The sequence below is a fragment of the Pipistrellus kuhlii genome, unplaced genomic scaffold, assembly GCF_014108245.1.
Source record: "Pipistrellus kuhlii isolate mPipKuh1 unplaced genomic scaffold, mPipKuh1.p scaffold_m20_p_13, whole genome shotgun sequence".
NCBI lineage: Eukaryota > Metazoa > Chordata > Mammalia > Chiroptera > Vespertilionidae > Pipistrellus > Pipistrellus kuhlii.
Genome location: NW_023425438.1, coordinates 14,756,147 through 14,781,554, shown reverse-complemented (window position 1 = coordinate 14,781,554; position 25,408 = coordinate 14,756,147). Strand labels below are relative to the sequence as shown.

Here is a 25,408-nt window from a genome sequence, read left to right as displayed (position 1 = left end):
TGTGGAAGGGAAATTGTCTTCATCGATGTCACTCCAGATAGTAACTCTACATTCAGCAGGAAACAATCACTCCAAATTCTTTCTTAATGTCAGGAAGAACTTCCTAACATCCAGAGCTTTCTAACTAGAGCAATCCAACCATGGGACAGGCCACAGTTGAGGCATGAACCCGTCCATCATAAAATGGAAAAATTCTGTTGGACACCGATGGTCACAAAACCAGTGTATAATTATCCAGCCCTTGTGATCTCTTTTGGGAACGTGTAGGGGAGGAATAGCCACTTAAGTTACCACATTACCAAGTATTTCCTCAAGCCCTGGCTGTCACTACAGTTTTTGACCCAAATTTTTGTTCCTTTCTGCAAAGAGAAGGAAACCAGTGATAGAATGCAGACCTAACCCTAAAAACTAAGAGGTTAACAGAGAAAAAGAAGATTAGAATCTGGATTCTCTACCAAGAACCCATCCCAAATCTGGAAGAAGTATCAATCAACATGCCCACAGCTAGATACTGTGATTTAACTGAACGCAAATGTGCATTCTGTCTTTTTTTTTTTAATTGTTGTTTATATTTTACTTCTTGTTGCTTTATGCATTTTCTTAGTAACCTGGTAAATATTTATTTTTAGGAAATAAAAGTGAAAAACAATATTCTCCATTTGCCTAAAAACTTTCTGTGTTTGATCAAAGAATTGGGGAAGTAAAGTTTTTCTCCGTTGACCAAAGGAGTAGACAGCAGGCTCCTGGTTCCACCGTTAGAAAGGTGAATTTCAGGAACGGGATGGGGTGGGAGTTGAAGCACCAGGAACAAACCTGCCGAAGCAACTATAGGCCTTTCCTTCCTGTCAGATCCTCACTGTTCTGAGCTAGTAAGACCTTCAGCTCACAAATATTGAGCAGGAGGCAGTCATGGATTGACTGTGAGACTAAATGATCACCAGTGTTATCTTTGATATTTTACTCTTTTTTCGTTTCTTAGTGTTCTTATAAGTACCGCGTGCTAATCGATTGCGCCACTGGAGCTCCGGCCTCGTTTCTTAGTGTTCTTACCTCTCTGACCCCTTTTTCTACTTTCTTCACTCCTGCTCTTCCTTCTCCTCAGGCCCTGTTCTTTGCTCCTCTGTGAAAGAGGAAAGGTAAACAGGAGACTGTAGAGAGAAAGGCTAGCAGGGATGGTGGCAGCAGGAGAAAAGAATGGTGGTCTCCTGAGGGCGAGGAAGAGATAAGAAGGTGAGATGCCTGGGAGAGAAGGAAGGAAGAAGGAAGAAGGAAGAGCCAGGTAAGAAAGGAGGAAGAGGAAAAGGAAGAAGGAAACTAAAGGAAACGGGAAGGAGCCATTAGAGAAATGCACCTTTTACTATATTTAGGAAGCACAGGAGACTTTAAGTGGATCATCTCTTAAAAGAACAATAGTGTAACTGAAGGCAATTTCTCTTTACATAATATACTAGAGGCCCGGTGCCTGAAATTCAGTCCTGGACCCTCTCCAATTCGGGACCCCTCGGAGAATGTCTGAAAACTGGTAGTTGGACATCCCTCTCACAATCCAGAACCACTGGCTCCTAACTGCTCACCTGCCTGCCTGCCTGCCTGGTCGCCCTCCTAACTGCCCCCCCCCACCCCCCCACCAGTCTGATAACCCCTAACCTCCTCTGCCTGCCAGCCTGATTGCTCCTAACTGCCCCCCTCTGCCAGCCTGGTTGCCCCATGCAGCCTGCTGTTCCGTTGTTACTGTGAGGGCATCATGACCAACTCACATATTACCCTTTTAATAGTATAGATTCCTTCTATTTTCAAAAGGCATTGAAGGAAGGTTACAATAAAGACCATTCAAAGAGCAAGGTCATGTCAGATCCTGCTGGGGAAAATGATTGCAATTGAGCACAAACTTTTTCTTAGCCCTGGGCTCGAAGAACAAAGAAGCACATGGAGGACATTAAGAGATTTATCAATCTCAGGTTCTTTTCATGGTCCTTTCTTATAAGAAACTATCAATAAAAGCTGAGAGGGCAATGTGAGATCAGAATGTTATGAAAACATTTCTCTCTTGTGTTCTTAGTTTTTTATTTTTAGTAACTTTTCATTCTGATAGGATTTTGACTTACAGACAAATTGTATGAACATCACAAAGAACTCTCATTTACCTAGATAATTCAATTAGGAACATTTTTCATGCTTGCTTCATCATTTTTCTCTCTCTGGTTTCCTCCCTCCCTGTCTTTTGTCCTCGAAACGTTTGAGAGTAAGTTGCAGGCATTGATGCCCTTTACTTGTAAATATGTATGAAAGTATTTGGTGAGAAATTAGAATAAGACAGTGTTGTTCTGTGGGTTTCATAAATACCAGACGCTATGGAAAGAGCTTGGTGGGTAAGCAAGTTGGAAAGGGAGGAGTGTTGAGAAACTTGTCTTAGGCTGCACTGATTTAGCAAGTGACTATCTTTTTCTTAGATTTTAGGTTGATAAAATTAGAAAAATCTTCTAAAGCAGCTTCTACCCACACTTTACATAGGATTGGAAAAAAAAATCCTATCTAATAAAGAGGGAATATGCTAATTGACCCTCATGCCATCTCAAAGATGGTGGAGCCTACAGCCAGTAAGGAGGGAATATGCTAATTGACTGCCCTGCCCTCAAAGATGGTGGCACCCACAGCCACAAGATGGTGATGCCCAGTCCCCTCAGCCCTGCTGGGGTGGCAGGTGCATGGCAAGGCCCAGCCTGCCCCCAGGCAGTGGGCCTGGCCACTCTGCATGCCTGCCTCTAGAGTCTCCCAGCCCCATAATCCCCCCAGCTGGCCAGGGCCACCCAAGGCTCAGGCAACCAGGGCCAGCCATGTCTTGCGCTGCCAGCAGTGGCAGCAGCAGAGGTGTGATGGGGTGTTGCTTTCCTCTAATCACCTGGTTGCCTCACACCCCTGAGGGCTCCCAGACTGTGAGAGGGGGCAGGCTGGGCTGAGGAACCCCGTGATTTTTCATGCACTGGGCCTCTAGTCAAATAATATTAATGGAAGGGGAGATGGTTTAGAAGGTAACATTCCTGATTCCAACTGTATCGTTTATGAAACCTCAGGACCACCGCTGCTCATTGCAAAGATAGAGGGTCTTGGCTATCATTCTAAAACACACTTTAAAAACATCTAACATCTTTGAAATCAGAATATGTCTTAAAATCAAAGGCATAATTACAGTCGGCAACCCCCAGCTTTTATATTAATTAGCATATAAAACAATGGTGTAGCCTCAGCCAGTTTGGCTCAGTGGCTAGAGCATAGGCCTGTGGACTGAAGGGTCCTGTGTTTGATTCTGGTCAAGGTCACATGCCCAGGTTGAGGGCTCAATCCCCAGTAGGAGGTATGCAGTAGACAGCCGATCAGTGATTCTCTCTCATCATTGATGTGTCTTGCTCTCTCTCCCTCTTTTTTCCTCTTTGAAATCAATAAAATTATATTATGTAAAGTAATGGTGCATCCTACAAGGAAGATGGCTTAAATTAGATGAAATAATATCTACTTTCAGCTCCATGGTTTTCAGCCTGTACATTATCAGTGGGAAGGAAGCAGCAGCAAATCAGGCAGGCACAGGATTTTGGTACCTGCTCTTAAGAATCCTCTCAATTCCCAGCTCCCCCTTCTGTCATACTCTCGGTCACCTTGGACACTTGGTTTGTCTTCCTGGCCCTGCCTACCAGCGTGTGTCTGATTGCTGATTCCTGCCCACCCACACATGAAGGACTTTTCCCCTACACCAAGCATGTCAAACTCAAAGGCTAACACAGGCCAAATAAATGAGGCACGTGGCCCTCGGTTCATGAGTTTGACATGCTTACACTACACTGTCTTCTCAGAGCACATGCATACGTGTGTTTGAAGGAGGTTCGAAGAGTTGGGTTTATTTTTTTTTACCCATAAAATCAACACACAGATTATTCTAGAAAGAAAACCCAGGAAGAAAACCAACTTGTAGCCTGATGACATAAGGGCTGAGCTTTCTTGGCGATTGACTCCAAGAGCAATGCATCTATCTCACTTGCTGATTGAAACGAGTAAAAACAATAATAGGTTTGGGCTATCCTCCAACCCCAAAAAGAGCAATGAACAGAAGTGGGACACGTGTGGACTGATGGAGCTGCTGTCTTTGGCTCCCTAGCATATTTCCCTCACCCCGTCCCTCCTTTTCTGATAACAGGCCTAGCCTCTGCCATGGGAGTGGCCTGGTGCAGCTCGGGGTGTCGAAGTCCTTCCAGGGGCCTCCATGATGACTTTGGAAGAAACATGTTCTCTTTTTCTTGGGGTGGTTCATTTGAGACTGCCCGTGGCCGGCTTTCCCACCACGTGGGGAGTCTACAGAACAAAGCCCAAGCAGATACCAACGTAGAGAGAGGGCAGGGAGAGCAGCCCAGGCCCCTCCGTCCTGTGAGGTACCACTGCTATCATTCCCGGCACAGGAGCCAGCACATTCCTGTCCTGCTTAAACAAGCTTAAGCGAGGTGTCTGTTCTTTGACCTCAATACAATACAAAGTGTTTAAAACCTCTGCTTTAAACTCTCTTTCGCTCACCTGCTCTTTGGAAAGCTGTTTGCAGCAAGCAATCCAAGTTTCAGATTTGGGAGGGTGAAATCCCCTATTCTGTGCTGTTGCCTGAAAGGAGGCTTAGATACTGATTGACTTTGGCCAAGAAGTTGTGATGATATTTAAAGGGCCTGGTGTGAAGTCTCACTCGGGGGAGGGGACCCACCTTGAGCTGGATCAGGGGTACCCACAGGCCACTTTGGATTTATCTTATCTCTTCATCAGGTACCAGATGGGCCCTGCCATAGAGGTCTAGCCCACAAAGCCAGGGAGAGCCCGAGGCCTGAAGGTGCTATCAGAGCCAGTTATTTTCTTTCTAGTTTGTCATAACTGATACGGGCTTATCTTTCTGGTGGCATTTCCTCAAAGGGTTCCTCTGCTTTTTTTTTAAAGCTCGTCCTAGTACAAGAGCTAAGCTCAAGGTGCCACCATAGCATGGAGGACATGCTTGAGTTATTTGCTGTCGCAGGAAGACATGCCCTGAGCTCATCTAAAACCTATAAGACATTGTTCAGGGATTAAGCAAGAGGTTTTAGGAACAGCCTTGCATTATACTTTTTAAGCTTGGTTTAAAGGCAACATCCATCTACTCTGATTCTGGAGGAGATGCTGTGGTGAAGGTTTTCAGGAATGTTGATAGCGCGGAATTGGCATTAGCCCACAGACGGTTCCCGTCCACCAAATGAAAGTCTAATGAGAGCCTGATGCATGCAGAAGCTTGCAAAAGCTGGACACTGTCAGGTTCTTAGGAAACTCATTTCAAAGGAGGTGTAGGCAAACATGGCTCTGGGAAACCCATGCTGTTTAAACAGTTGCTCAACTGATGCATGGCGTGGGCCCAGAGACATGGAAGCGTGAAACGGAGTGCAGGGTCTCAGAGGGAAGGTGGGTGGGGGGGTAGTGGGTGGGGGGGAGGTGATCAACCAAAGAACTTGTGTGCATATATGCATAACCCACGGACACAGACAATAGGGTAGGGACAGGGGGTAGGGCCGGCTGGAGGGGGTCAATGGCAAAAAAAGAGGGACATATGTTCAGCAATAAATATGTTTAGGAAAAAAAATAAACAGTTGCTCAAAAACTATTGTAATTCACCATGGATGTGAGTACTCCATAGTGGTGTGTGAAATCATTATTAGAGAACTTCTCAAAACCTACCAAATAAGTCCTCGATGGTTTGGCTCAGTGGACAGAGCATTGCCCTGAGGACTAAAGAGTCCCAGGTTCGAGTCTGGTCAAGAGCACGTACCTAAGTTGCAGGCTCAATGCCCTGGCCTTGGTCAGGGTGTGTGTGGGAGGAAACCAATGGGTGTGTCTCACATCAGTGTTTCTCTGTCTCTCCCCCTTTCTTCCATGCTCTCTAAAAAGCGATGGAAAAATATCCTCTGGTGAGAATTAACAAACAACAACAACAAAAACTACCAAATGAAGACTTTTATAAAAAAGGCATTTTCTCATCAGGTCAGATATTTTATCATTGGCTTCAGTCTCTCCTGAAGTCTTTTTATTCAAAACCAATTTAATTGCAAAAGGTCAGCATACTGTTTCTTCTGTGTGACCCTCCGAATCCTCAATTCTGCAAACAAAAACAACTATAAAAAACGTCTTCCAGCTGAAACCGGTTTGGCTCAGTGGATAGTGCGTCGGCCTGTGGACTGAAAGATCCCGGGTTCGATCCCGGTCAAGGACATGTACATTGCTTGCGAGCACATCCCCAGTGGGGAGTGTGCAGGAGGCAGCTGGTCGATGATTCTCTCTCATTGATGTTTCTGGCTCTCTATCCCTCTCCCTTTCTCTCTGTAAAAAATCAATAAAATACTTTTTTTTTTTTTAAATGTCTTCTAGTCCTAACTGGTTTGACTAAGTGGATTAGAGCATCAGCCTGTGGACTGAAGAGTCCCAGGTTTGACTCCGGTCAAAGGCATGTACCTTGGTTGTGGGCACATCGCCAGTAGGAGGTGTGCAGGAGGCAACTAATCAATGTTTCTCTCATCGATGTTTTTTTCTATCCCTCTCCCTTCCTCTCTGTAAAAAATCAATAATATATATATATATATATATATATATATATATATATGTTTTAAAAATGTCTTCCAGAGTAATCATTTCCTAAGGTATATAAATATCTAATCGCTATGATGTACACTTGAAACTCATATAACATTGTATGCCAGATGTAATTGAAAAACAAAAATTTTTAAATTTCTTCCAGCTGATGGGAGAGCAGACAGGCAAGGAGGCCTTTGTGCCTTTTATCTGAGGATTTCCTTTCACATAAACATGTATGATGGATCTGGACTGAGACTTCGTGGGTTCAAATCCTGACTTCACCTCAGTTTAGCTATGGTAGCTTGAGTAAGTCACATAACCTCTCTGAACCCCAGATTCCTCCTCTGTAAATGGGGAAACAGACGCTGCTCGAAGCTCCAGTAAAATCCCAAACACAGGGCTGTCACATGGTAAACCCACAGCTTTTATATTTACACTTGACCTTGGAGGCCCAGAGGTACAATTCCTACCTGATGAACTAAGACATCCCACCTTTCCCACGGGCTTGCCCTCCCCCTCCTCCCCCCAGCCTTGCTGTGAAGACCTTTTCTCAAAAAAAAAAATAAATAAATAAAAATACTTTGCACCAGCCAGCAGCAGGATCGGGTGCAGCCAGCCTGAGGCCAGCGCTGGAGGCCACGCCTCCCGCCCCGGGCTCCCCCTTTGAAAGAAGCGCCCCCACCTCCATCGCACACGCCGATCAGGCCTTGGCCCGCGGGCTAGGCTGTGCGTGCGCGGCGGAGGGTGGTGGCGGCCCGCACCCGCCCTCGGCCGCCTCCCCCGTCGCCGCCCCGGCGTGTCAGGTGCCGTGAGAAGCGCCGAGGGACATGACTGGAGCCCTCGGCTTTCCAGAAGCCACGCACGCAAGGCACAGCTCTGCACGCAAGGGGGAGGCGACCGCGGAGGAACTTTTCAACCCCGTCAAGTTCTCGGCCGCGCGGCCACTTACCTCCCCCTCCTCCTCCTCCTCCTCTCCCCCCTCCTCCTCCTCTGTCCCTCCTCCGCCCTGCGGGAATCCTCAGCGATCCCGCCCCCCTCCTCTCCAGCCCCCAGCTGGGCTCCGGGCCCAGCGCCCGGCCCCGGACAACCAGACCTGCGCGGCCCGCGCCCTCCGGCGGGCGGCGCCACCTGCGGGAGTCTGCACGGGGAAGCTCGGGGCCAGCTGCGCCCAGCGCTGCCAAGGACAGCGGGGCCCCGGGGCGGGGGGCGGCGTCCTGCGGGGGTTCTGACATCGCTGCAGGAGAACTCTGCGCGCACGCATATGCACATGAGCCTCACCAGCGGTCACGGACAACAGGAGGAGGGGGCATGCGTGGGGAGGGGTCTGGGATGGGAATGGGGTGGGGGGATGAGGACAATTATGGGATACATTAATCAATAAACTTTTAAAAGGGCTTCATGTATGCATGTGTCATATGAGCCTCACCAGTGGTTGCAGACAAGAGGGGGAAGGAGGGACCCGTGAGGAGGGGTTTGGGATGGGAATGGGGGGATGAGGACAATTATGGGATACCTTGATCAATAAAGATTTTTTAAGGGCTTCATTGGAGGGCCTTTTGCTTTCGAGAACGTTCAGATACAATAACGAGGGAGGCTGTCGTGGGCAAACCCTCGCCACAAACCACACTTTCCTCTTTTCCAGACGGACAGGTTTCCCTTCCTGGCTAAGGGCGCCCAAGCAATCCCGAGCGGCGTTCTCTGGGGACCGAAGCTTAAGTCCCTGAAGGGAAAAAGGGAGTTTCGGGGAGAGCATTCCGCGGCCACGATTTGGGGGGCGGTGACTGTGATCAAGAGCGGCTTTCAGGTGCACGGAAAGGTCAGACCGCCGCCACCAGGAACGTCCCCACCAGCTCCTTCTCCAAGGCCGTCGGGGCGCGCCCCGGAGCCGCCTCGCGTGACCACCTGCGTGCGGAGCCCGAGCCCGGACCGCCCGCGCCCCGCCCGCCGCGGCCCCGCCCCGCCAGGTCCGCCGCCTCCTCCGCTCAGACCTTAAAAACGGACGGCGCTCTGACTCCGGAGGGGCTGGCTGTGAGCACCCGGGCCACGCCTCTGCGGCTCCAGCTGTCAGAGCCGCCACCAGCTCGGGGGATCGTGAGAACGGGGGGATTGCCTCCACGCATACACCCCTCGCCTGAATCCCCACGCCGTTAGGAAATCCCACGTGCAGCGGGGCTCGGCGAAGGAGCCCCTTTCCTCTGCCCCCCACCCATCCCAGCGCCCCTCGCTCTGACCGCGCCTCCTGGCTCCGGCGCGAGCGCTGAGGCTCGGCAGCAGGTGCCCCGGCGGGCGCCCCGCTCTCCGGAGACGCTCAGGTCGCCGTCTCGCCCCCGCCCCTTCTCGGAGCCCGCCGGCCCTCGCCGCCGCTGGAAACCGTGCCTCTTAGCAGGTCAGTGTGTCCGCCGAGCTGCCTTCCCTTCCCGCGGCCCCTCCTGTTGGGTTCTTGAAGATCGGGGGGCGAGGAGGAGGGTGGGTAGAAGGCGCAGGGCCGGGGTGATAGTCACTTAGAGAGAGCGGAGCGCATCCATGCCCGCCGCGTGGTCCCCGAATGGCAGGGACCGTTAGGCGGCTGCGGCGGGACGGTGAGGCTGATGGCAGAGAAGCAGAAACATGCCCCTTTCCGCCGAAACCGGTTTGGCTCAGTGGATAGAGCGTAGGCCTGCAGACTGAGGGGTCCCGGGTTCGATTCCGGTCAAGGGCATATATCTTAGTTTCCGGCACATCCCCAGAAGCAGCTGATTGATGACTCTCTCATCGATGTTTCTAACTCTATGTCTTTCTCTCTCTTCCTCCCTGTAAAAAAAAAAAAAATCAATAAAATGCATTTAAAAAAAGAAAGAAAGAAAGAATGAATGAATGAAAGAAAGAAACATGCCCCCTTCCTTTTCCTATGGGGAGTGAGTTTGGGGTGGGGAAGGACGTCTTCAGTTGCTTCTCCATTGAGGCAGCCCTTCCTAGCCATCCACCCCCCAACCTTCTCCACCTCCCTCCCCACGCGCGTATGGCTCAGCCCCAGGCCGCGGACAGGAATTAACGTCCTCACACCTGAAGGTCCCGCCTCTGCGCTTCTCTCTCTGCAGCATGGCCACCAGGCTCAGCCTCGACGATCCGCTGCTGCCCATCACGCTGTCGGCCCAGCAGACCACGCTGCTGCTGCTGCTCTCGGTGCTGGCCGCCGTGCACGTGGGCCAGTGGCTGCTGCGGCAGCGGCGCCAGCCCCCCGGGTGCGCGCAGCAGCCCCCGGGCCCGTTCGCGTGGCCGCTGATCGGGAACGCCGCGGCCCTGGGCCCCGCGCCGCACCTCGCCTTCCAGCGCCTGGCGCGGCGCTACGGCGACGTCTTCCAGATCCGCCTGGGCGGCTGCCCGGTGGTGGTGCTCAACGGCGGGCGCGCCATCCGCCAGGCGCTGGTGCAGCAGGCCACGGCCTTCGCCGACCGGCCGGCCTTCGCCTCCTTCCGCGTGGTGTCCCGCGGCCGCAGCCTGGCGTTCGGCCGGCACTCGGAGCGCTGGAAGGCGCAGCGGCGCGCGGCGCAGGCGGCCATGCGCGCCTTCTCGCCGCTGCAGCCCCGCGGCCGGCGCGCCCTGCAGGCGCACGTGCTGGCCGAGGCGCGCGAGCTGGTGCGGCTGCTGGTGCGCGGCAGCGCGGGCGGCGCCGCCCTGGACCCGCGGCCGCTCACGCTGGTGGCCGTGGCCAACGTGATGAGCGCCGCGTGCTTCGGCTGCCGCTACGACCACGGCGACGCCGAGTTCCGCGAGCTGCTCGCCCACAACGAGGACTTCGGGCGCACGGTGGGCGCGGGCAGCCTGGTGGACGTGCTGCCCTGGCTGCTGCGCTTCCCCAACCCGGTGCGCGCCACCTACCGCGAGTTCGAGCTGCTCAACCGCAACTTCAGCGGCTTCGTGGAGGACAAGTTCCTGCGGCACCGCGACAGCTTCCGCCCCGGCGCCGCCCCGCGCGACCTGATGGACGCCTGCATCCTCTCGGTGGCCAAGGAGGCGGCCCCGGGCTCCTCCGAGGGCTCCGGCGACGGCGCGGCGCGGCTGGACCAGGACTACGTGCCGTCCACCGTCACCGACATCTTCGGCGCCAGCCAGGACACGCTCTCCACCGCGCTGCAGTGGATTCTTGTCCTTCTCACCAGGTAAAGCCTCCGGGAGGCGGCGTGGGTCAGGCCTTGTTTTCCTCCTAGAAAAGGTGCATGGGAGCCGAAACCGGTTTGGCTCAGTGGATAGAGCGTAGGCCTGCGGACTGAGGTGGGGTCCCGGGTTCGATTCCCATCTGGGGCATGTGCCTTGGTTGTGGGCCCATCCCCAGTGGGGGGAGGGGGTGTGTGCAGGGGGCAGCTGATCGATGACTCTCTTTCATCGATGTTTCTGACTCTCCATCCCTCTCTCTTCCTCTCTGTAAAAAATCAATAAAAAATATAAATTAAAGAAAGGTGAATGGGGGTGGGTGGGAGGGTTTGGGAGGCAATGGGGAGATAAGGACACACATGCAATACCTTAATAAAATAAAATTAAAATTAAATAAAGCCCCCCCAAAAAAAGTGCAGTGGGACCAGCATAGGCTGAAGTCGCGACCAGTGCGCCAGGAGGATTTGAGGTTGCGCTGCAGGACGCCACCTCTCAGGTCTGACATCGCGTCCTCAAACCTCAGAGGCAGCAGGAGGGCCAGGGACACGCGAGCGGGCACGCCCCACCCAGCGGGACTCTCCGAATCTCTGATCTTGTCGCTGCGTCTCCAAGTAGGAACACATTTGTGAGAACCCCCCTGGAAAAACAAGATTTTATTAAGTGCCCGCAGATCAGCCCAGATCTCTTCCTCCCTGCCACGGGAGAAGCATCATTGGAAAGAAGGAAAGGGTAGCGTGGTTGGTGTGTTAAATGCTCACCGCAGCCTTAGCCAGCTCCGCCCGCCCCAGGCTTGGCCCCGGGTGTGTTAGTTCACATGGACTTGGACGTTCTGCATTTTCTTTCTGACGCCTCCGATATGGAAAGGCAAAGACGGCTTTTTATTAGAATCCCCTGCAACACTGCAACCTTTAGACCCTGTGCTGCTATTTCACAAATGGAACATTTTGAATATTTAACATCGCTTCTCTGTATTATGGTCACAGAAACTCACAGTGGGGGAGGTAGGTCAGAAAGAAAACATCCCAAAAGGAGATCAATAAATCTTTAGGGTTCCCAGATAAACATAGGTATTATCTTTTGAAACAGACTTTCTCTTTTGGCAACAGATTGGGCAGAGAAAGGAAATAAAACAAGGTTGAGGTCACCTTCCATTCCATATAGCTGATAAGTACAATACATTTTTCTTCATCCACGTCTGTAAATAGGTTTTATCAAAAGGAATAAAATACATTTACCTATTGGCTATGGCTGCTTTCATACTGCAGCACTGGCAGAGTTGAACAATTGGCACAAAGAGCGTTTGGTCTGCAGGGTTGCAGTAATTATTTACTTTTTATTTTTTTTACTTCTGACATTTCCACTTATTGTAATGGCTATTTCCTCATCTTTTAAACTTTGTTTTGATAATTTAAAAAAATCATATTGCTAGATTTCTAACATGCCTACATTAGTAATTTTTGATGGTCACATAATATTTTGCCATAGTAATATAATCATTGCATATAACCATTGCTTGAGCTTTACTGTGGTCGTTTGCATTTTAAAAATTTCAGCCGTGGTTGTGGTTCTATATTTTTGTATTTTGTTATCTCCTGAAAATACATTGCTAGGTGGATTGCCCTTTTGGACCTTGCTTTGTAATAAGATTTTGTTTTCCAAAAGGACTGGGCTAGTGTATGCCACCAATAGTGAATGCATATTTCAATTGGTACCATAATCTCATGAACACTGGGAATTTGCTTTCACATTTAGACGATATGCCAATCACCTTTGTACCAACGAGAACAGTAGTGAGATTAGGGGGGAAGGATCTTCTTTCAGGGCTGCATTTTAACTTTTAAGGGCCTTGGGTGCTTTGCTTTTGTCTTTGTAGATACCTTACTCCATAAAAAAAGAAAATTGTATTTTATGAATATATTGGTATAAAGATAAATACATTAAAATTATATGTTAAAACATTTTCTTTGACTGAAAAGTTCATTTGAAAGAAAATATTTCTTGGGCCTCTGAAAAGTATTTTGCGTCCTAAGCATTGTGCCCACAGGAGAAGTTGGCCTTGTCCATTATCAGACTGTTTCAGGCTGAGAAAACTTAGAACCTTTTTTGACTTCTGATAGGAGAGAGAGTGTTAGCCATGGGAGGCCTATTAAGGAAAAGTAACCGCTAACTTATCCATCCTGTGATTTAGTGAGGAATTAGGAAATTGTTTTAGTTTTTTTTTGGGGGGGGGGCACAGAAAAGTGAAGTCAGCCCCCGATTCAGATAAAGAAAGTGGGATTAAAATAAATGGTAACGTGCTTTCTAGGTCAAAGAAGAATGAGCTTTCCTCACCCGTTTTTTTCTCCCTCTGCATTGTTACCAAATAGGTACCCTGCAGTGCAGGCCCGGCTGCAGGCAGAACTGGATCAAGTCGTGGGTCGAGACCGTCTGCCCTGCCTGGACGATCAGCCCAAACTGCCCTACACCATGGCCTTTATCTACGAAACCATGCGCTTCTCCAGCTTCGTGCCCATCACCATTCCTCACGCCACCACCGCCGACACCTCCGTCCTGGGCTACCACATCCCCAAGGACACGGTGGTGTTTGTGAACCAGTATTCCGTGAACCACGACCCCCTGACGTGGCCTCGCCCGGAGGACTTCGATCCCACCCGGTTCTTGGACCAGGACGGCCTCTTCAGCAAGGACCTGGCCAGCAGCGTGATGATTTTTTCGATGGGCAAGCGGCGCTGCATCGGGGAAGAGATCTCCAAGACGCTGCTGTTCCTCCTCACTGCCGTCCTGGCTCACCAGTGCAGCTTCCAGACCAATCCCGACGAGTCCGCCAGAATGGATTTCACTTACGGCCTGAGCATCAAACCCAAGTCCTTCAAGGTCAACGTCAGCCTCAGAGAGTCCATGGAGCTCCTGGACAAGGCTGTCCAGACGCTACAAGCCGAGGAAGACTGCCAGTGAGAAGCCAGAAGCAAACTGGAATTTCAGAAGGAGTTTGGGGGGATGGGGAGTAACGTTTTCCAGCTCCTCCGGGCCACTTTCTCTCAGCTGGCGTCCAAAGGGAGCCCACGTCAGCACTGGGCTGTGCAGGAGTCCTGGGGAGATTTCCTTTCCGTTCAGGAGGGAAGAGGCCCACAGAAGTTGCACACACACGCGTAATGCTGGGAGTGCTTTCTCCAGAGAGCATTCTTTGGAGGTGAAACACATCTGGGCCCACATGCAGAACCGCCTGGTGAAGAGGTACTTCCAATAGCCATGCTTTCGTGGGTGGGGTCCCAGGTGGATGTTCTGTGGGCTGAACAGCCGTTATAAAACCGTATTTAGCAAAGTTTCAGCATAGATTGTTAAATAGGCACAGGCAAATAACTTCAGTGTAAGACATGTGATTGGGGGTGAGAGGGAAAAGATTCAGACCGGAAATTTCCTTCTCGTCTTGTTAGTACCATAGCTTAAGTTAAGGGCAGTGGTCGGCACACTGCGGCTCGAGAGCCACGTGCGGCTCTTTGGCCCCTTGAGTGTTTTCTGCAAATGCCAGCTTAGGAGTGCCCTGGTTAATTGAATAACAATGTACCTACCTGTATAGTTTAAGTTTTAAAAAAAAATGGGCTCTCAAAAGAAATTTCAATCGTTGCACTGTTGATATTTGGCTCTGTTGACTAATGAGTTTGCCGACCACTGGCTCAGGGTATCTGTGGATGGATTTATCTTTTGGCCTACTGATGTGCTTTCTCATGCCTTTTTGGGTGGTTCATAAAGTCTTTTGCTGAAAAGGAAATTCATAGTAGTTGGTTTAATGATTATAGTGGGTTTCAGTAATTTATCATTAATTATAAAATGTAAGTAGTTAAATTGTAAAACATTCCAAGCTGTGTTGATTGCCAAAGTACAGAATTTCAATTGTAAGCAACATCCCCCCCCCAAAAAAAAAACCAACAACGCACAAGTCTTACCAGCCCAGCTAAGCTTTAAATCATGTAATTGCAATGCACTGAGTTTAATAATTAGCATAGCTTTTAAAAAAAATCAATAGTACTCAGTTTGTATACACATATAATTAATTATTCATAGGCAGTAAGTATTAGTTACTTTATTATTACATTCTTAGTATTATTTTGGTCAAGAAAAGGTTGCACAACATATATCTTTTATATTGTCATAGAAAATTGAAATGTATGACCAATTCAACTAATTCTGTCTCAAATACTTGAAATGAGTTAGATTAAGTCAACTACCTATTTTTGACATGGAAACCAAGTTGAAGTAAAGCCTTGCCTTTCATCCAAAACTCGAATGACAACTGAAAAATCTCAAAATTGGATCTACAAGATGTCACTTCCTTATTACTTTACAATATATTTATTAAAATTCTATTCATAATACAGAATCTCTTTTAAAAACTGACCAAGTTAATACGTTATAATTCCAAATTCTTGGCACACTTAAAATTTAATGTAATTTTAAAGACATTCTAATTATTGAGAACAAGTTGAAGTTCCCGGAAATCTGACCGTTAGCCATTGGAACGCAGAGAAATTGCACCTGTGTTTCCTGATGAATAGCCAACAATGCAACAAGTTACCTGGATGTTATCTTTATTAAGAAAGAAGAGGGAAAATTATATAACAGACCTATTTTTTTTTTCCTTTTAAATTATTTTTAAAAATAGCATTAATGTCAGTGTTTTGGAAAGTCAGAATCAGAAGGCAGTCTCGGGGGGCTGTTTTGGGCACTGCGTTGTGTATTGCTGAAGCTGGTCAGATAAATTGTATTGTCTAAGATGGGCAACCCAGGGAGCTGTACCTTTGGTAACTGAAAACATAAAGCCTGAACTAAACGTATACATTCAGTTTATGCAAATAATCTGAAAACCTTTAAAAAGTAAGAGTACAAAATGAAGTTTGAAAGTCTAACTTTCATCAAAATCATGAAGGAGTGTATCATGGTTGTGTGTGTAGAGGTGGAAAGAGTAAAGAGTGAAAAACTGAAAAGGAAGAAAGATGATTAAAGACTTCCCTACCCATTCCAATTTAATTAATTTGAAATATAAATATTTAGAAAAAAGACGTTTTTTCATATACCTTTATTAAATCCCAAGTAGACTTTTAAAAATCCACAACATATTAGATCTATTTTGTAACTCAAAATTCTTTTTTAATCCTCCCCTAAGGATGTGTTTTTATTGATTTTTCTTTAGTGAGAAGGGAAGGGAGAGAGAGAGAAGCATCAATATGAGAGAGAAACATCGATAGGTTGCCTCCCATATGCACCCTGACCAGGACTGAACCCACAACCGGGAATTGAACTCACAACCTTTTGGTGTTCAGGACGTCACTCCAACCAACTGAGCCACCCGGCCAGAGCTGTAATTTGAAAAAAAAATTTTTTAATAGAAATTTCACATAATTTTAATTATAAAATCTCATAGCCGTTCATCTTCAATGAAATGAAAAACTGTTTGTGCCAGTATTTTTAAGGGCTCTAAAGTCAACTATAGAAATGAGGCCTACCAATACATTTAAACTTTTCTGGTACTGGCAATTCCAAAATACTATTACCTTCTCCCCTCCTCCCTCCAACAGGGCTGAGAATGTGACTTTGGGCTGCCTTATCCTGCTTATTCTGGGAGGTGTGCGGAGTAATCACATACTAATCTGGATGCATTGTTAAGTAGACCAGATCCAGATGTGCTGTAATCCGTTTGTACTGCAGTTTTTATGGACATGGGCTCAGCTCATGTGCTTTTTCAGCAGGGGGAAAGCTGTACTTATATAGAAGAAAGTACGGTGGATGCTTAGAGGTTAGCTGGTTTATGTAATATGTTTCTAACCTAGTTAAAGGAAGGAAAGCAAACCCCAAAACAAAGAAAAATAATCAAATTTGGGGGCTATGGTAATCATGTTACTGGCTAATCAGAAAACCTCGTTTTATTTCTGCCAGAGGGGGTGGGGGAAATGCACTTGCTGGTCACCATTATAGTCAGAACATCTACTCCAGGTAATTGCAATAAAGTATACTTAATATATAAATGCTTCATTTATATATTAAAGCTTTGACTTTATAAGAAAATTGCTTGTTTTCCAAAATAAAAAGAAGGTGTCTCAGGTTTGTTTTTTTTGGGTTATCTAAAAGCCTCCATGTCTCAGAACTTAGCCTGTACCTGTGAAATGGTATTATAGCCTTAATATTTTCATATTACATCTATATTAGATCAGATAATTGCATAGCATTATATATTCATTTGTGTGTTTTTTAGCTATGAAACAAATGTGTAATAAAAAGCTATATTTCATTAGATGTTTATAACTCAAGGATGACTTCTTATTTAACCTCTTATTATTTTTGTATTTTATCATGTATGCTTTTAATCTGTACATAGTGACTATAATGCATAGTTGTACCTGAAATAGATTTTAGGGACACAGCATTAATATGTAGCTTTTACTGTTCAATATAGCAAATTAAAAATTCTGAATCTGTAATTACCTATAATAGGACACCATTGCCGAAATAATAAAAATCACTTTCATAATCATAAAGTTTTACTTTATGTTGTAGCAAATACAGCCTAATGCATCTATTCATTTCAACTACTATTTTTTAAAATATATATTTTATTGATTTCAGAGAGAAATGGAGAGGGAGATAGAAACATCAATGATGAGAAAGCATTATCAATTGGCTGCCTCCTACATGGCCCACACTGGGGATCCAGAATCGAACCGTGACCTCCAGATTCATAGGTCGATGCTCAACCACTGAGCCACACTGGTCAGGCCTTCCTATCAACTACTATTGTTAAGTGATTAAGTTAAAATGTTGCATTGTAAGCATTTTATTTAGTCATTCTACATTTTAGGTTGCTTCCTTCCTTCCTTTCCTTTTTTTTTTTTTTTGTTTTTTTGTTTAATAGGCTTATACCACTCAGCTTCCTACCAACTTTGTGACTTCATATTTTTGAATTTGTAAGAACCAACACAGACATTCAGTTTGAATAGCAAACAACACCACCAATGTCAAAATTAATGGGAATTCATTTTAGTTTTGAAAGATTGAATTGAGTGGGACTGTAAGACTCTGGCCTTATATTTCTGCTTCGTCTAAAAAATGGAGGGCGCATTTTTCCTTGCAACAGCACATGAATCTTTTCCTTGATATTTCATTCCTTGTTTTTGGTTTTTGGGGTGTTTTTTTTTACATGTTTTATTTGGTTGATACACATTCATTCATTTGTTTTAAAAATACATACATATTAATTAATGTCCAATAAGATAGAATGGATGAGCATGTTCTGTAATACACCGCACGGGAATACTTTTCTGATGCTTATTTACCTGGGGAGACACTTGGCTTCTCAGGGCCCCTCCGTGGGCTCCAGGCCTTCACGGCCCCACCCTCCCAGAGGGCAGCGCCATGCAGCACCAAGGGCTCTGATCGCTTCCAGACTTTAGCTCCCATTGCTGTGAAAACGAGAAGAGAGATTGTGAAGTAAAATTGCACACCATGTTATTGATACACTGGCTTGAGAACATGACTTTAGCAGCCAAGGGTACGGCTAGGAATTGGTTTAACAGAATACTCACTTATTTTCCAGATGTACTAGCAAAGGATCTTGGGAATGGTAATAAAGTTTCAGGACGATTGAAGTAAATATTTTCAAAGGAAAAACAAACACATTTCTTTAACAAAATCCTAATTGGGGTCAGGTGTTGACAAACATGACAAGCCGAGTTGGGCTGTACCCAATCAATGCGCTAGAACAGCAGACTGAAGCTCAGGGTAGGGAATGAATGCAGCTTGGGACAGAAGACAGGCGTGGTTGTTGCAAACTCAAGGTCATTTCTATAACCAGTCAATCTGTCTGCACAAGGGCTTCAGAAGTTTTGGCTGCTAACGCTCCCTTATTTTGGTTCAATGACTCATATACTCTCTGCTCTCCAGTTCTGACCTATGAGTTATAATTCTTAGAGGGGGGGGAAGGAAATGAATACGATCAAATACATTCAGAAGCAGTTATTTTGAATGCAGAAGACTGGAGAAAAATAATCTAGTTTAAATAGGTAGGGGCAATCTGTAGGCAAGGAACAGCCTTTGTGTGTGGCTCCTTTATTCATGCGCACCCAGTCTCTGTAGGCTTAGTGAACACTCTTCAGTCTGTGTCAGGTGTGAGGGGAAGGAATGGAACTAAAGTATACTGAGCACTTACTGTGTATGAATCACCATGCTGATCACTGGAATGCATACAACACAACCCTGTGAGGAGGCCAAAAGTATACATTTAGAAGTGGCCATTATAAAGTCCAGCGCGGCTAGGGAGTGGACAGGAGTACTGAGGAGGGGCGACGGGGGATTGGGAAACGGAAAGAGACAGACGCAAAAACAGTAGGGAAAGCTGGGACCGGGTGGGACAGCTGTCCTCTGGTGGAGACAAGTGACCCAGAGCCGGTGCAGTGCGTTTATTATATACAGTATAATTCCAGGAAGTTTTACTAGCGTTTAAACTAAGGAAATTATGTGAAATCATGGTTAAAGATCAAGCTGTAATTTTTCATTCTTGTGGCTTGTTTGTAATGGTCACTCCTGGCTAAGCCCAGATAGTTGTGTCGGTTCCTTGGGGTGGGGGGGTTGGGTTGGGGGAGAGATCAGGGATGGGGCCAGATGGGGTGAGGGGCTGTGGGCCGATCAGGGGCAGGGCCAGGCAAGGGGAGGAGCCACGGGAGGTTGGCTGGCCAGCTCCACCCCTGAGCAGGCCATATTGGACGTCATAGCAACAGGTCGTTCTGGTTGAGAAAGCGTTCTGGTCCCTGGCTTCTTATTATAATTCAACTAGCCCTGCGCACGAATCCGTGCACCAGTAGCTCACCAATAGCTCACTGCCACCTCCAGTAGCTCTCTGCCCCTGCCCCCTGCCCCCTCCTGTAGCTCTCCGCCACCCGCTTGTAGCTCGCTGCCCCACCCTCCTGCTGATCCCTGATCCGGGCATTTCTCGGTTGGTCATTTGCATATTACATCTTTATTATATAGGATGCTATAAGTGTTCACTGAGCTTCTGGACATTGGGCATATAACACTAAACAAGGCGACCAGCTCTTAGAGCTGACATTCTAGTGGGGTGGGTGGAGAGAGAGAAGATAAAGAAATAAGACTTTAGTTCATTGTAAGTGTGCTGTCTGTAAAGACAATAAAACAGAGTGAGGTGTGTGTGTGTGTGTGTGTGTGTGTGTGTGTGTGTGTGTGTTACGGAGACTCTAGAATGAGTAGCCAGGGAAGACTTTCTGAAGGAGGTGACATGAAGAGGCAGGATTAGGGACAAGCATCCTCTCCCTCCCTCCCTATGTGAAGTAAATAGGAGCCCTGCGTTATCAGACAATAAATTAATTACCAGAAGAAAAACAAAGCTGGTTGGGAGCCATTAACTTTAATTTATGGTCACTAATGCATCACAGACCGCAGTCTAAAGTAAAATAACCTCAGCACACCCAATGACAGATGTTCCAGGCAGGCCCTTAATCAACCCCGGCTTTTGGTTTTGCCAAATGGCATCGGTGCGGTCCAGACTGTTTCCTGCCTGAGACTCCCAAGTTCATTCTGGACCATGTTCCCCTGGGAGCGCTGGAGCCATTCCTGAGGAATGACGAGGTGGCAGGCGCCCCGTGTCTCAGAGTGTGCTTGGATGCAAGTTAAAATGGCACGCTGGTCCTTCCATTTTACGTGCACCAAAAGATTTCAAATGGATTCTTTGAAACTCATCACGGATCTTCTTCTGGAATACTTGATCAGTCTGCCCCGGCCCTTAAGGAAACGTTTCTTAGGTCTGATGAAAAGGATGTCCACCCTGGTCTCCGTGGGATGCTGAGAAGCCTGTGGGCTACTGTTTCTGGGACACCAGGGCTTGGGCCACACCCAGCTTCGAGAGGGCCACACAGTTCCATCCCACACATGGAGGAAGCTGCCAGGGCTGCCTCGTGTCCGGCAGGCTCTGTCCCCACCGTCCTGGCGCTTCCTCTGGTGCGGACTCCCCCTGCTCACATGTCACTGCTGCTCAGCTACGGGCCAGAGGGCACTTCGGTCCTCTCACTGCCCTCCCCAGCAATCACCATTTTGATCAAAGAATCTGCCTCTGCCGTTTCCACAGCCCCCAAGCAAATCCGGTTGGCACTGCTTTCCCACGTTTGGCATTGACCTTGAGGGAAGAAGTGGGGAAATAACAGGCTGGACAGAGAGGTGGAAGAACAAAGTTGATTTTTTTTACTGTTGTGTTTTCCAACGTGGTTTCCAGAAACTTACTGCAGTATATAAAAAAAAAAAAAAGTAGAGAGAGCCTGCCCACCACTTAGTTTTAATTTCTAATTTCCAGAGATGGTTCCGGAAACACCTACCGTGGCTTTGTTAATAAAATCGACACAGCTGTCCTTCCTCAGTGCACCGCAGGCTCACTGTTTTTGTGACAAAGTGTCAGTGAGTGTGGGTCATGGAACAGGCCTGCCACTGGCTCTGCAAAGACAGACCAGAGTCTTTCTCATTGTCTTTGCCCCTCCCCCCATCTCCCTCTCGTCTGAGCTCAGACCCCACCCAATTAAAGAAGCCTCTCTTGACCACTCGGTTTAACATTCAGTCTGCCCAGCACCACCTCCTCACCCCTCTCCCACCCCGGCACTCTCAACTTGCTTTGCCTTGCTTTACTTTTTCTGTTTTTCTTCCCCTCTGCTCCCCTTTCTCATAACAGTGCCTCCTTTTGATCTCACATAAACTTACACTTTGAATCTTGTGTATGGTTTCTTGTCTGTCCCTATCAGAATATAAATACCACATGGGTGTGCGTATCTTCCTGATTCTTGATCACTGGACTATCCAATCGTCCTGCTGGATTTTCTACATGATATCCAGCAACTGGTTTGCATTATAGTTTCAATTCACATGGTTTGAATTCACTGCCCACATAAACAATCCACTCACAAAAGAAATTAATCATTTGCCTTCGAGCCATGTGCTAGCCAACAAGGTAGTCATTAGTCACGCACGGCTATTGACATGTAGAGTAACTAAAGTTAAATAAAGTTAAACGTGCAGTTCCCTCATCACACTAGCCATATTCCAGTGGCTACTGTGGTGGACAGCACAGATCTAAGCCACTTCCATCCTGGCCGAAAACTCTGTTGGACTGGACAGTCTGCTATGGGTGAATCAGTCTGTCAGCTTCCTGGATTTTCTGGTCAATTTGTTGAATTTTTTCATTTGTCCAGAAACCATGTATTTAGCATCTACTTTACGTAATTAGAAATGTGAGCTGCGCAGGGAGGACTCAGAGACCTTGCTTCTTTCAGCAAATAGGTCTGTAGATACAGGTAACATGAGGATATGAATCAGGAGCCTTGAGGTAAATACAGAGAAAGTGCTGGAGAAATCCAAAGGAAGGAGAGACTCGTGTTTCCCAGTTCAAGGTAGGCAATCAAGGCAGGCTTCTTGGAGGAGGTGGGTCTGAAATGGAACACTGCCTATTACCTCAGTTCTGAAGCAGAGAACATGTAACACCTGATAACTAAAGGAGAGAAACTGTACAAAGTAATAATCTGGTGGGAAGGTTAACTCCAAACAAGGAGTCTCAAAGTTGTGGTTCCCAGAGGTTTGGAGTTATGATTTTAACCTCTCTGCCTTGGGCTCATCCACTCCTTCCCTTGAGCCCACAGGGGCTGACCTGTATGTACCTGGCCTTCACCAGAGTGGAAGAACCCAATGCTCCCAGTGGAAAATAAACGCAGGTTGAAGACACAAGGCATGGGAGGAGAACAATTATTTTCAAAGAAAAAAATTTAAATACCCAAGAGCCAGTGTGGCTTTCTATCGATAATACCATTGTATCACGTTGACTATTTCCTGAGTATTTATTCTGATACTGTTCAGATGGACTCAGTGAGCTCCATTGCAACCAACCATCTCGGTAGGTGAATCCTCTGTGGTTTACACCAGAGGTCCATGGGCTATGGACCAACAATACATTTTATTGGTTTCAGAGAGGAAGGGAGAGGGACAGAGAAACGTCAATGATGAGAGAGAATCATTGATCGGCTGCCTCCTATACACCCCACCCTGGGGATGAACCTGGAACCTGGGCATGTGCCCTGATCGGGAATTGAACCATGACCTCCTGGTTCACAGGTCAGTGCTCAACCACTGAGCCATGCCGGCCAGGCCAAATTTCAATATCTTTAAGTAAAGTCATGTGGGAACAACAACCACACTCAGTTATGGTCCATGACTGCTTTCCTGCTACAGTGGCAGAGTTGGGTAATTGTGACGGAGACCACACAGCCTGCAAAGCCTGGAATATTTACTAACTGGTCCTTTATAGCAGTGTTTTTCAACCTTTTTTGGGCAAAGGCACACTTGTTTCATGAAAAAAATCACGAGGCACACCACCATTAGAAAATGTTAAAAAATTTAACTCTGTGCCTATATTGACTATATATAAAGTAATTCTCTTGAATAGGAATCAAATAAACACAAAGAAAGTATTTTATAATTACTTTATTATGAAATATTAAGTAAACAAAATAGTGAAAAATTATAAAATTCTTGTCTTGTCTGCACCTACGGCACACCAGGCAACATCTCGCGGCACACTAGTGTGCCGCGGAACAGCGGTTGAAAAACGCTGCTTTATAGAATAGGTTTACCATCCTGGTCTATACCATCAACTTCTCAAGGAACCAGCTAACAATGATGATAATCTCTTCATGCAACTCAAGCACTTTGTGGTTAACAAAAGCACTTCCCCACGCATCATTTCTACCTCTGCCTTGAATCATCCAGCACTGAGCCAGAGCCCTGGCACTGCTGCTGCTTCTCAGAAAGACAGGAACCCCCAAAGCCAAATCCCCAACTGAGGTCACTAGGGATCTAGAAGGAGGTCAAAGGCATTTTTCATGAAGGAAATATCCCAGGTTGTTTGAAAATGTAGGCGTTTTACTAGAGACTAGAGAACACAGCAGTTAAATCCCCGCAAAATTCAAGCCCAGGCAATGTAATAACATCACTACAATGAAATCTAAAAACAGACTGTGGCTTCAGGACATGAAGTCCTTGTTCAATTTTCTTCTTCTTACGAACTCTTTGGTCTGTGTAGTTTATATCATCGGAGAGCATGCCACAGTTTCTCAATTAGTACACATAATCTACGATGATGTAGCAATCAAATAAGCTACGTTCTTCCTCATACGATCCCAGGGGACACTCTGGTATGTGTGTTTGAAGAATTCTCATATGTTCTTATGTGCAGAGCACAGTAAAACCAAGTATAACGTCACATGCATTCAGATCAGTCCAGCCAGAATTTATTCAGCACATGCTTTAGATTTCTAAACATTAAGTACTATTAGATCTTGTTGTAAAATAAAGACATCTCCTGATTCAGAGGTCTTCATTGTCTATTCCAGGAGCCTCGCTCAACAAACACCCCTCACACAGTGGGATGGATGGTGTACCAGAGATGCATACAAAGTGCTATGGCAATAAAGTTTAGGAAATACCGCCTTCTCCTAGGGAATGTGGGAAGATGGGGTTAGAGCAGAGGCACTATGTGAGCGAGGCCATGAGAGTTGCGTAGGGGTTGACCAGAGAGACGCATTACTGAGGAAGGCGGATGAAAAGATCCTGGACAAGTCCCTGAGGCATGGAAGGGCCTGGTCCTGTGTCGTGTCCCTGCTGAGTCCCCAGGGCATGGCACAGTGCTGGCACCTCAGATGTGCTCAATAAATACCTGTTGAATGAATGGATATGATGGGGGTGGCAATAACCCAGGGGGAGTAGGGGACTGTGTTATATATGCTTAACACACTATTTGGGGACCATTTTAGGGACTAGCTGAGACTGACTTTTCATTTAATATCTCAAGTATCTGTGGACCAATAAATGGTACTTCTTGGAGCCCTTGAACTCTTTCTTCAGCAGCATTTCTGAAGCTCTCTCCTGCTCTGGCGCATATGGTCGACAGCATGTACATGTCTGACATGCCCATGAAACCCCCAAAACTTCCTAGGGCATTTAAGATAATAATACTGAGATACTCAACTTGTGATTACTAAATGGCCACTTGCCATCCAATATTCGGTCTTAGGTAAGACGGGCTGTGGATCTTGGGCAACTACATTTGGGAGACACTATTTTTTTTTTTTTTCTCACTCAGAAGAGCTTATTATGATTCAAGTGAAAAATGTTATTATAGGGAGTAACCTTAATTCAACCAGTCATTTGTTTGTAAAGGACATTATTTGCACTAGCTGGTACTTTATTTTTAGTAGCACAAAACTGTCAATCTCACAATGAATTACGGTATAATAACTGGGATTAACAATCACTGCTTTGAATGACAACTGAGCCTTGAAATTTATAGATTGGGAAGCCATGGAATGAGTGGCTAAAGATCCATCCTGCATGGTCACTTTGCTGAGATTTGAATCCCATACACAGGAAGGCCGGAATATGGGAGTGAACTGCCCACCCTCTCATGTCAAAGTAGAATGAATGTTTTCTATTTGACTTCAGAGTCCCTATAATTCTTGGGAACTGTTTTTTTTTTTTTTTTTTTTTTTTTTAAGTTTGTAGAAAACAGCCCCTGGGTGGGAGGGGAACAGCAGCTGCTGATAATGGCAGTTAAAAGAAAGAGAAGTAG

The 25,408-nt window shown here is 46.7% G+C and overlaps 1 protein-coding gene across 1 annotated transcript; it reads left to right on the top strand.

Annotated features, from left to right (window-relative positions):
* The first annotated feature begins 8,642 nt into the window (after window positions 1–8,642).
* Window positions 8,643–15,718, top strand: LOC118717247 (cytochrome P450 1B1). The gene is made up of 4 exons (XM_036435053.2): window positions 8,643–9,004; window positions 9,696–10,757; window positions 13,116–14,206; window positions 14,428–15,718. Exons 2-3 carry the CDS (start codon window positions 9,697–9,699, stop codon window positions 13,702–13,704), a joined length of 1,650 nt encoding a protein of 549 aa, XP_036290946.1. The 5' UTR covers window positions 8,643–9,004; window position 9,696; the 3' UTR covers window positions 13,705–14,206; window positions 14,428–15,718.
* Window positions 15,719–25,408: the final 9,690 nt, after the last annotated feature.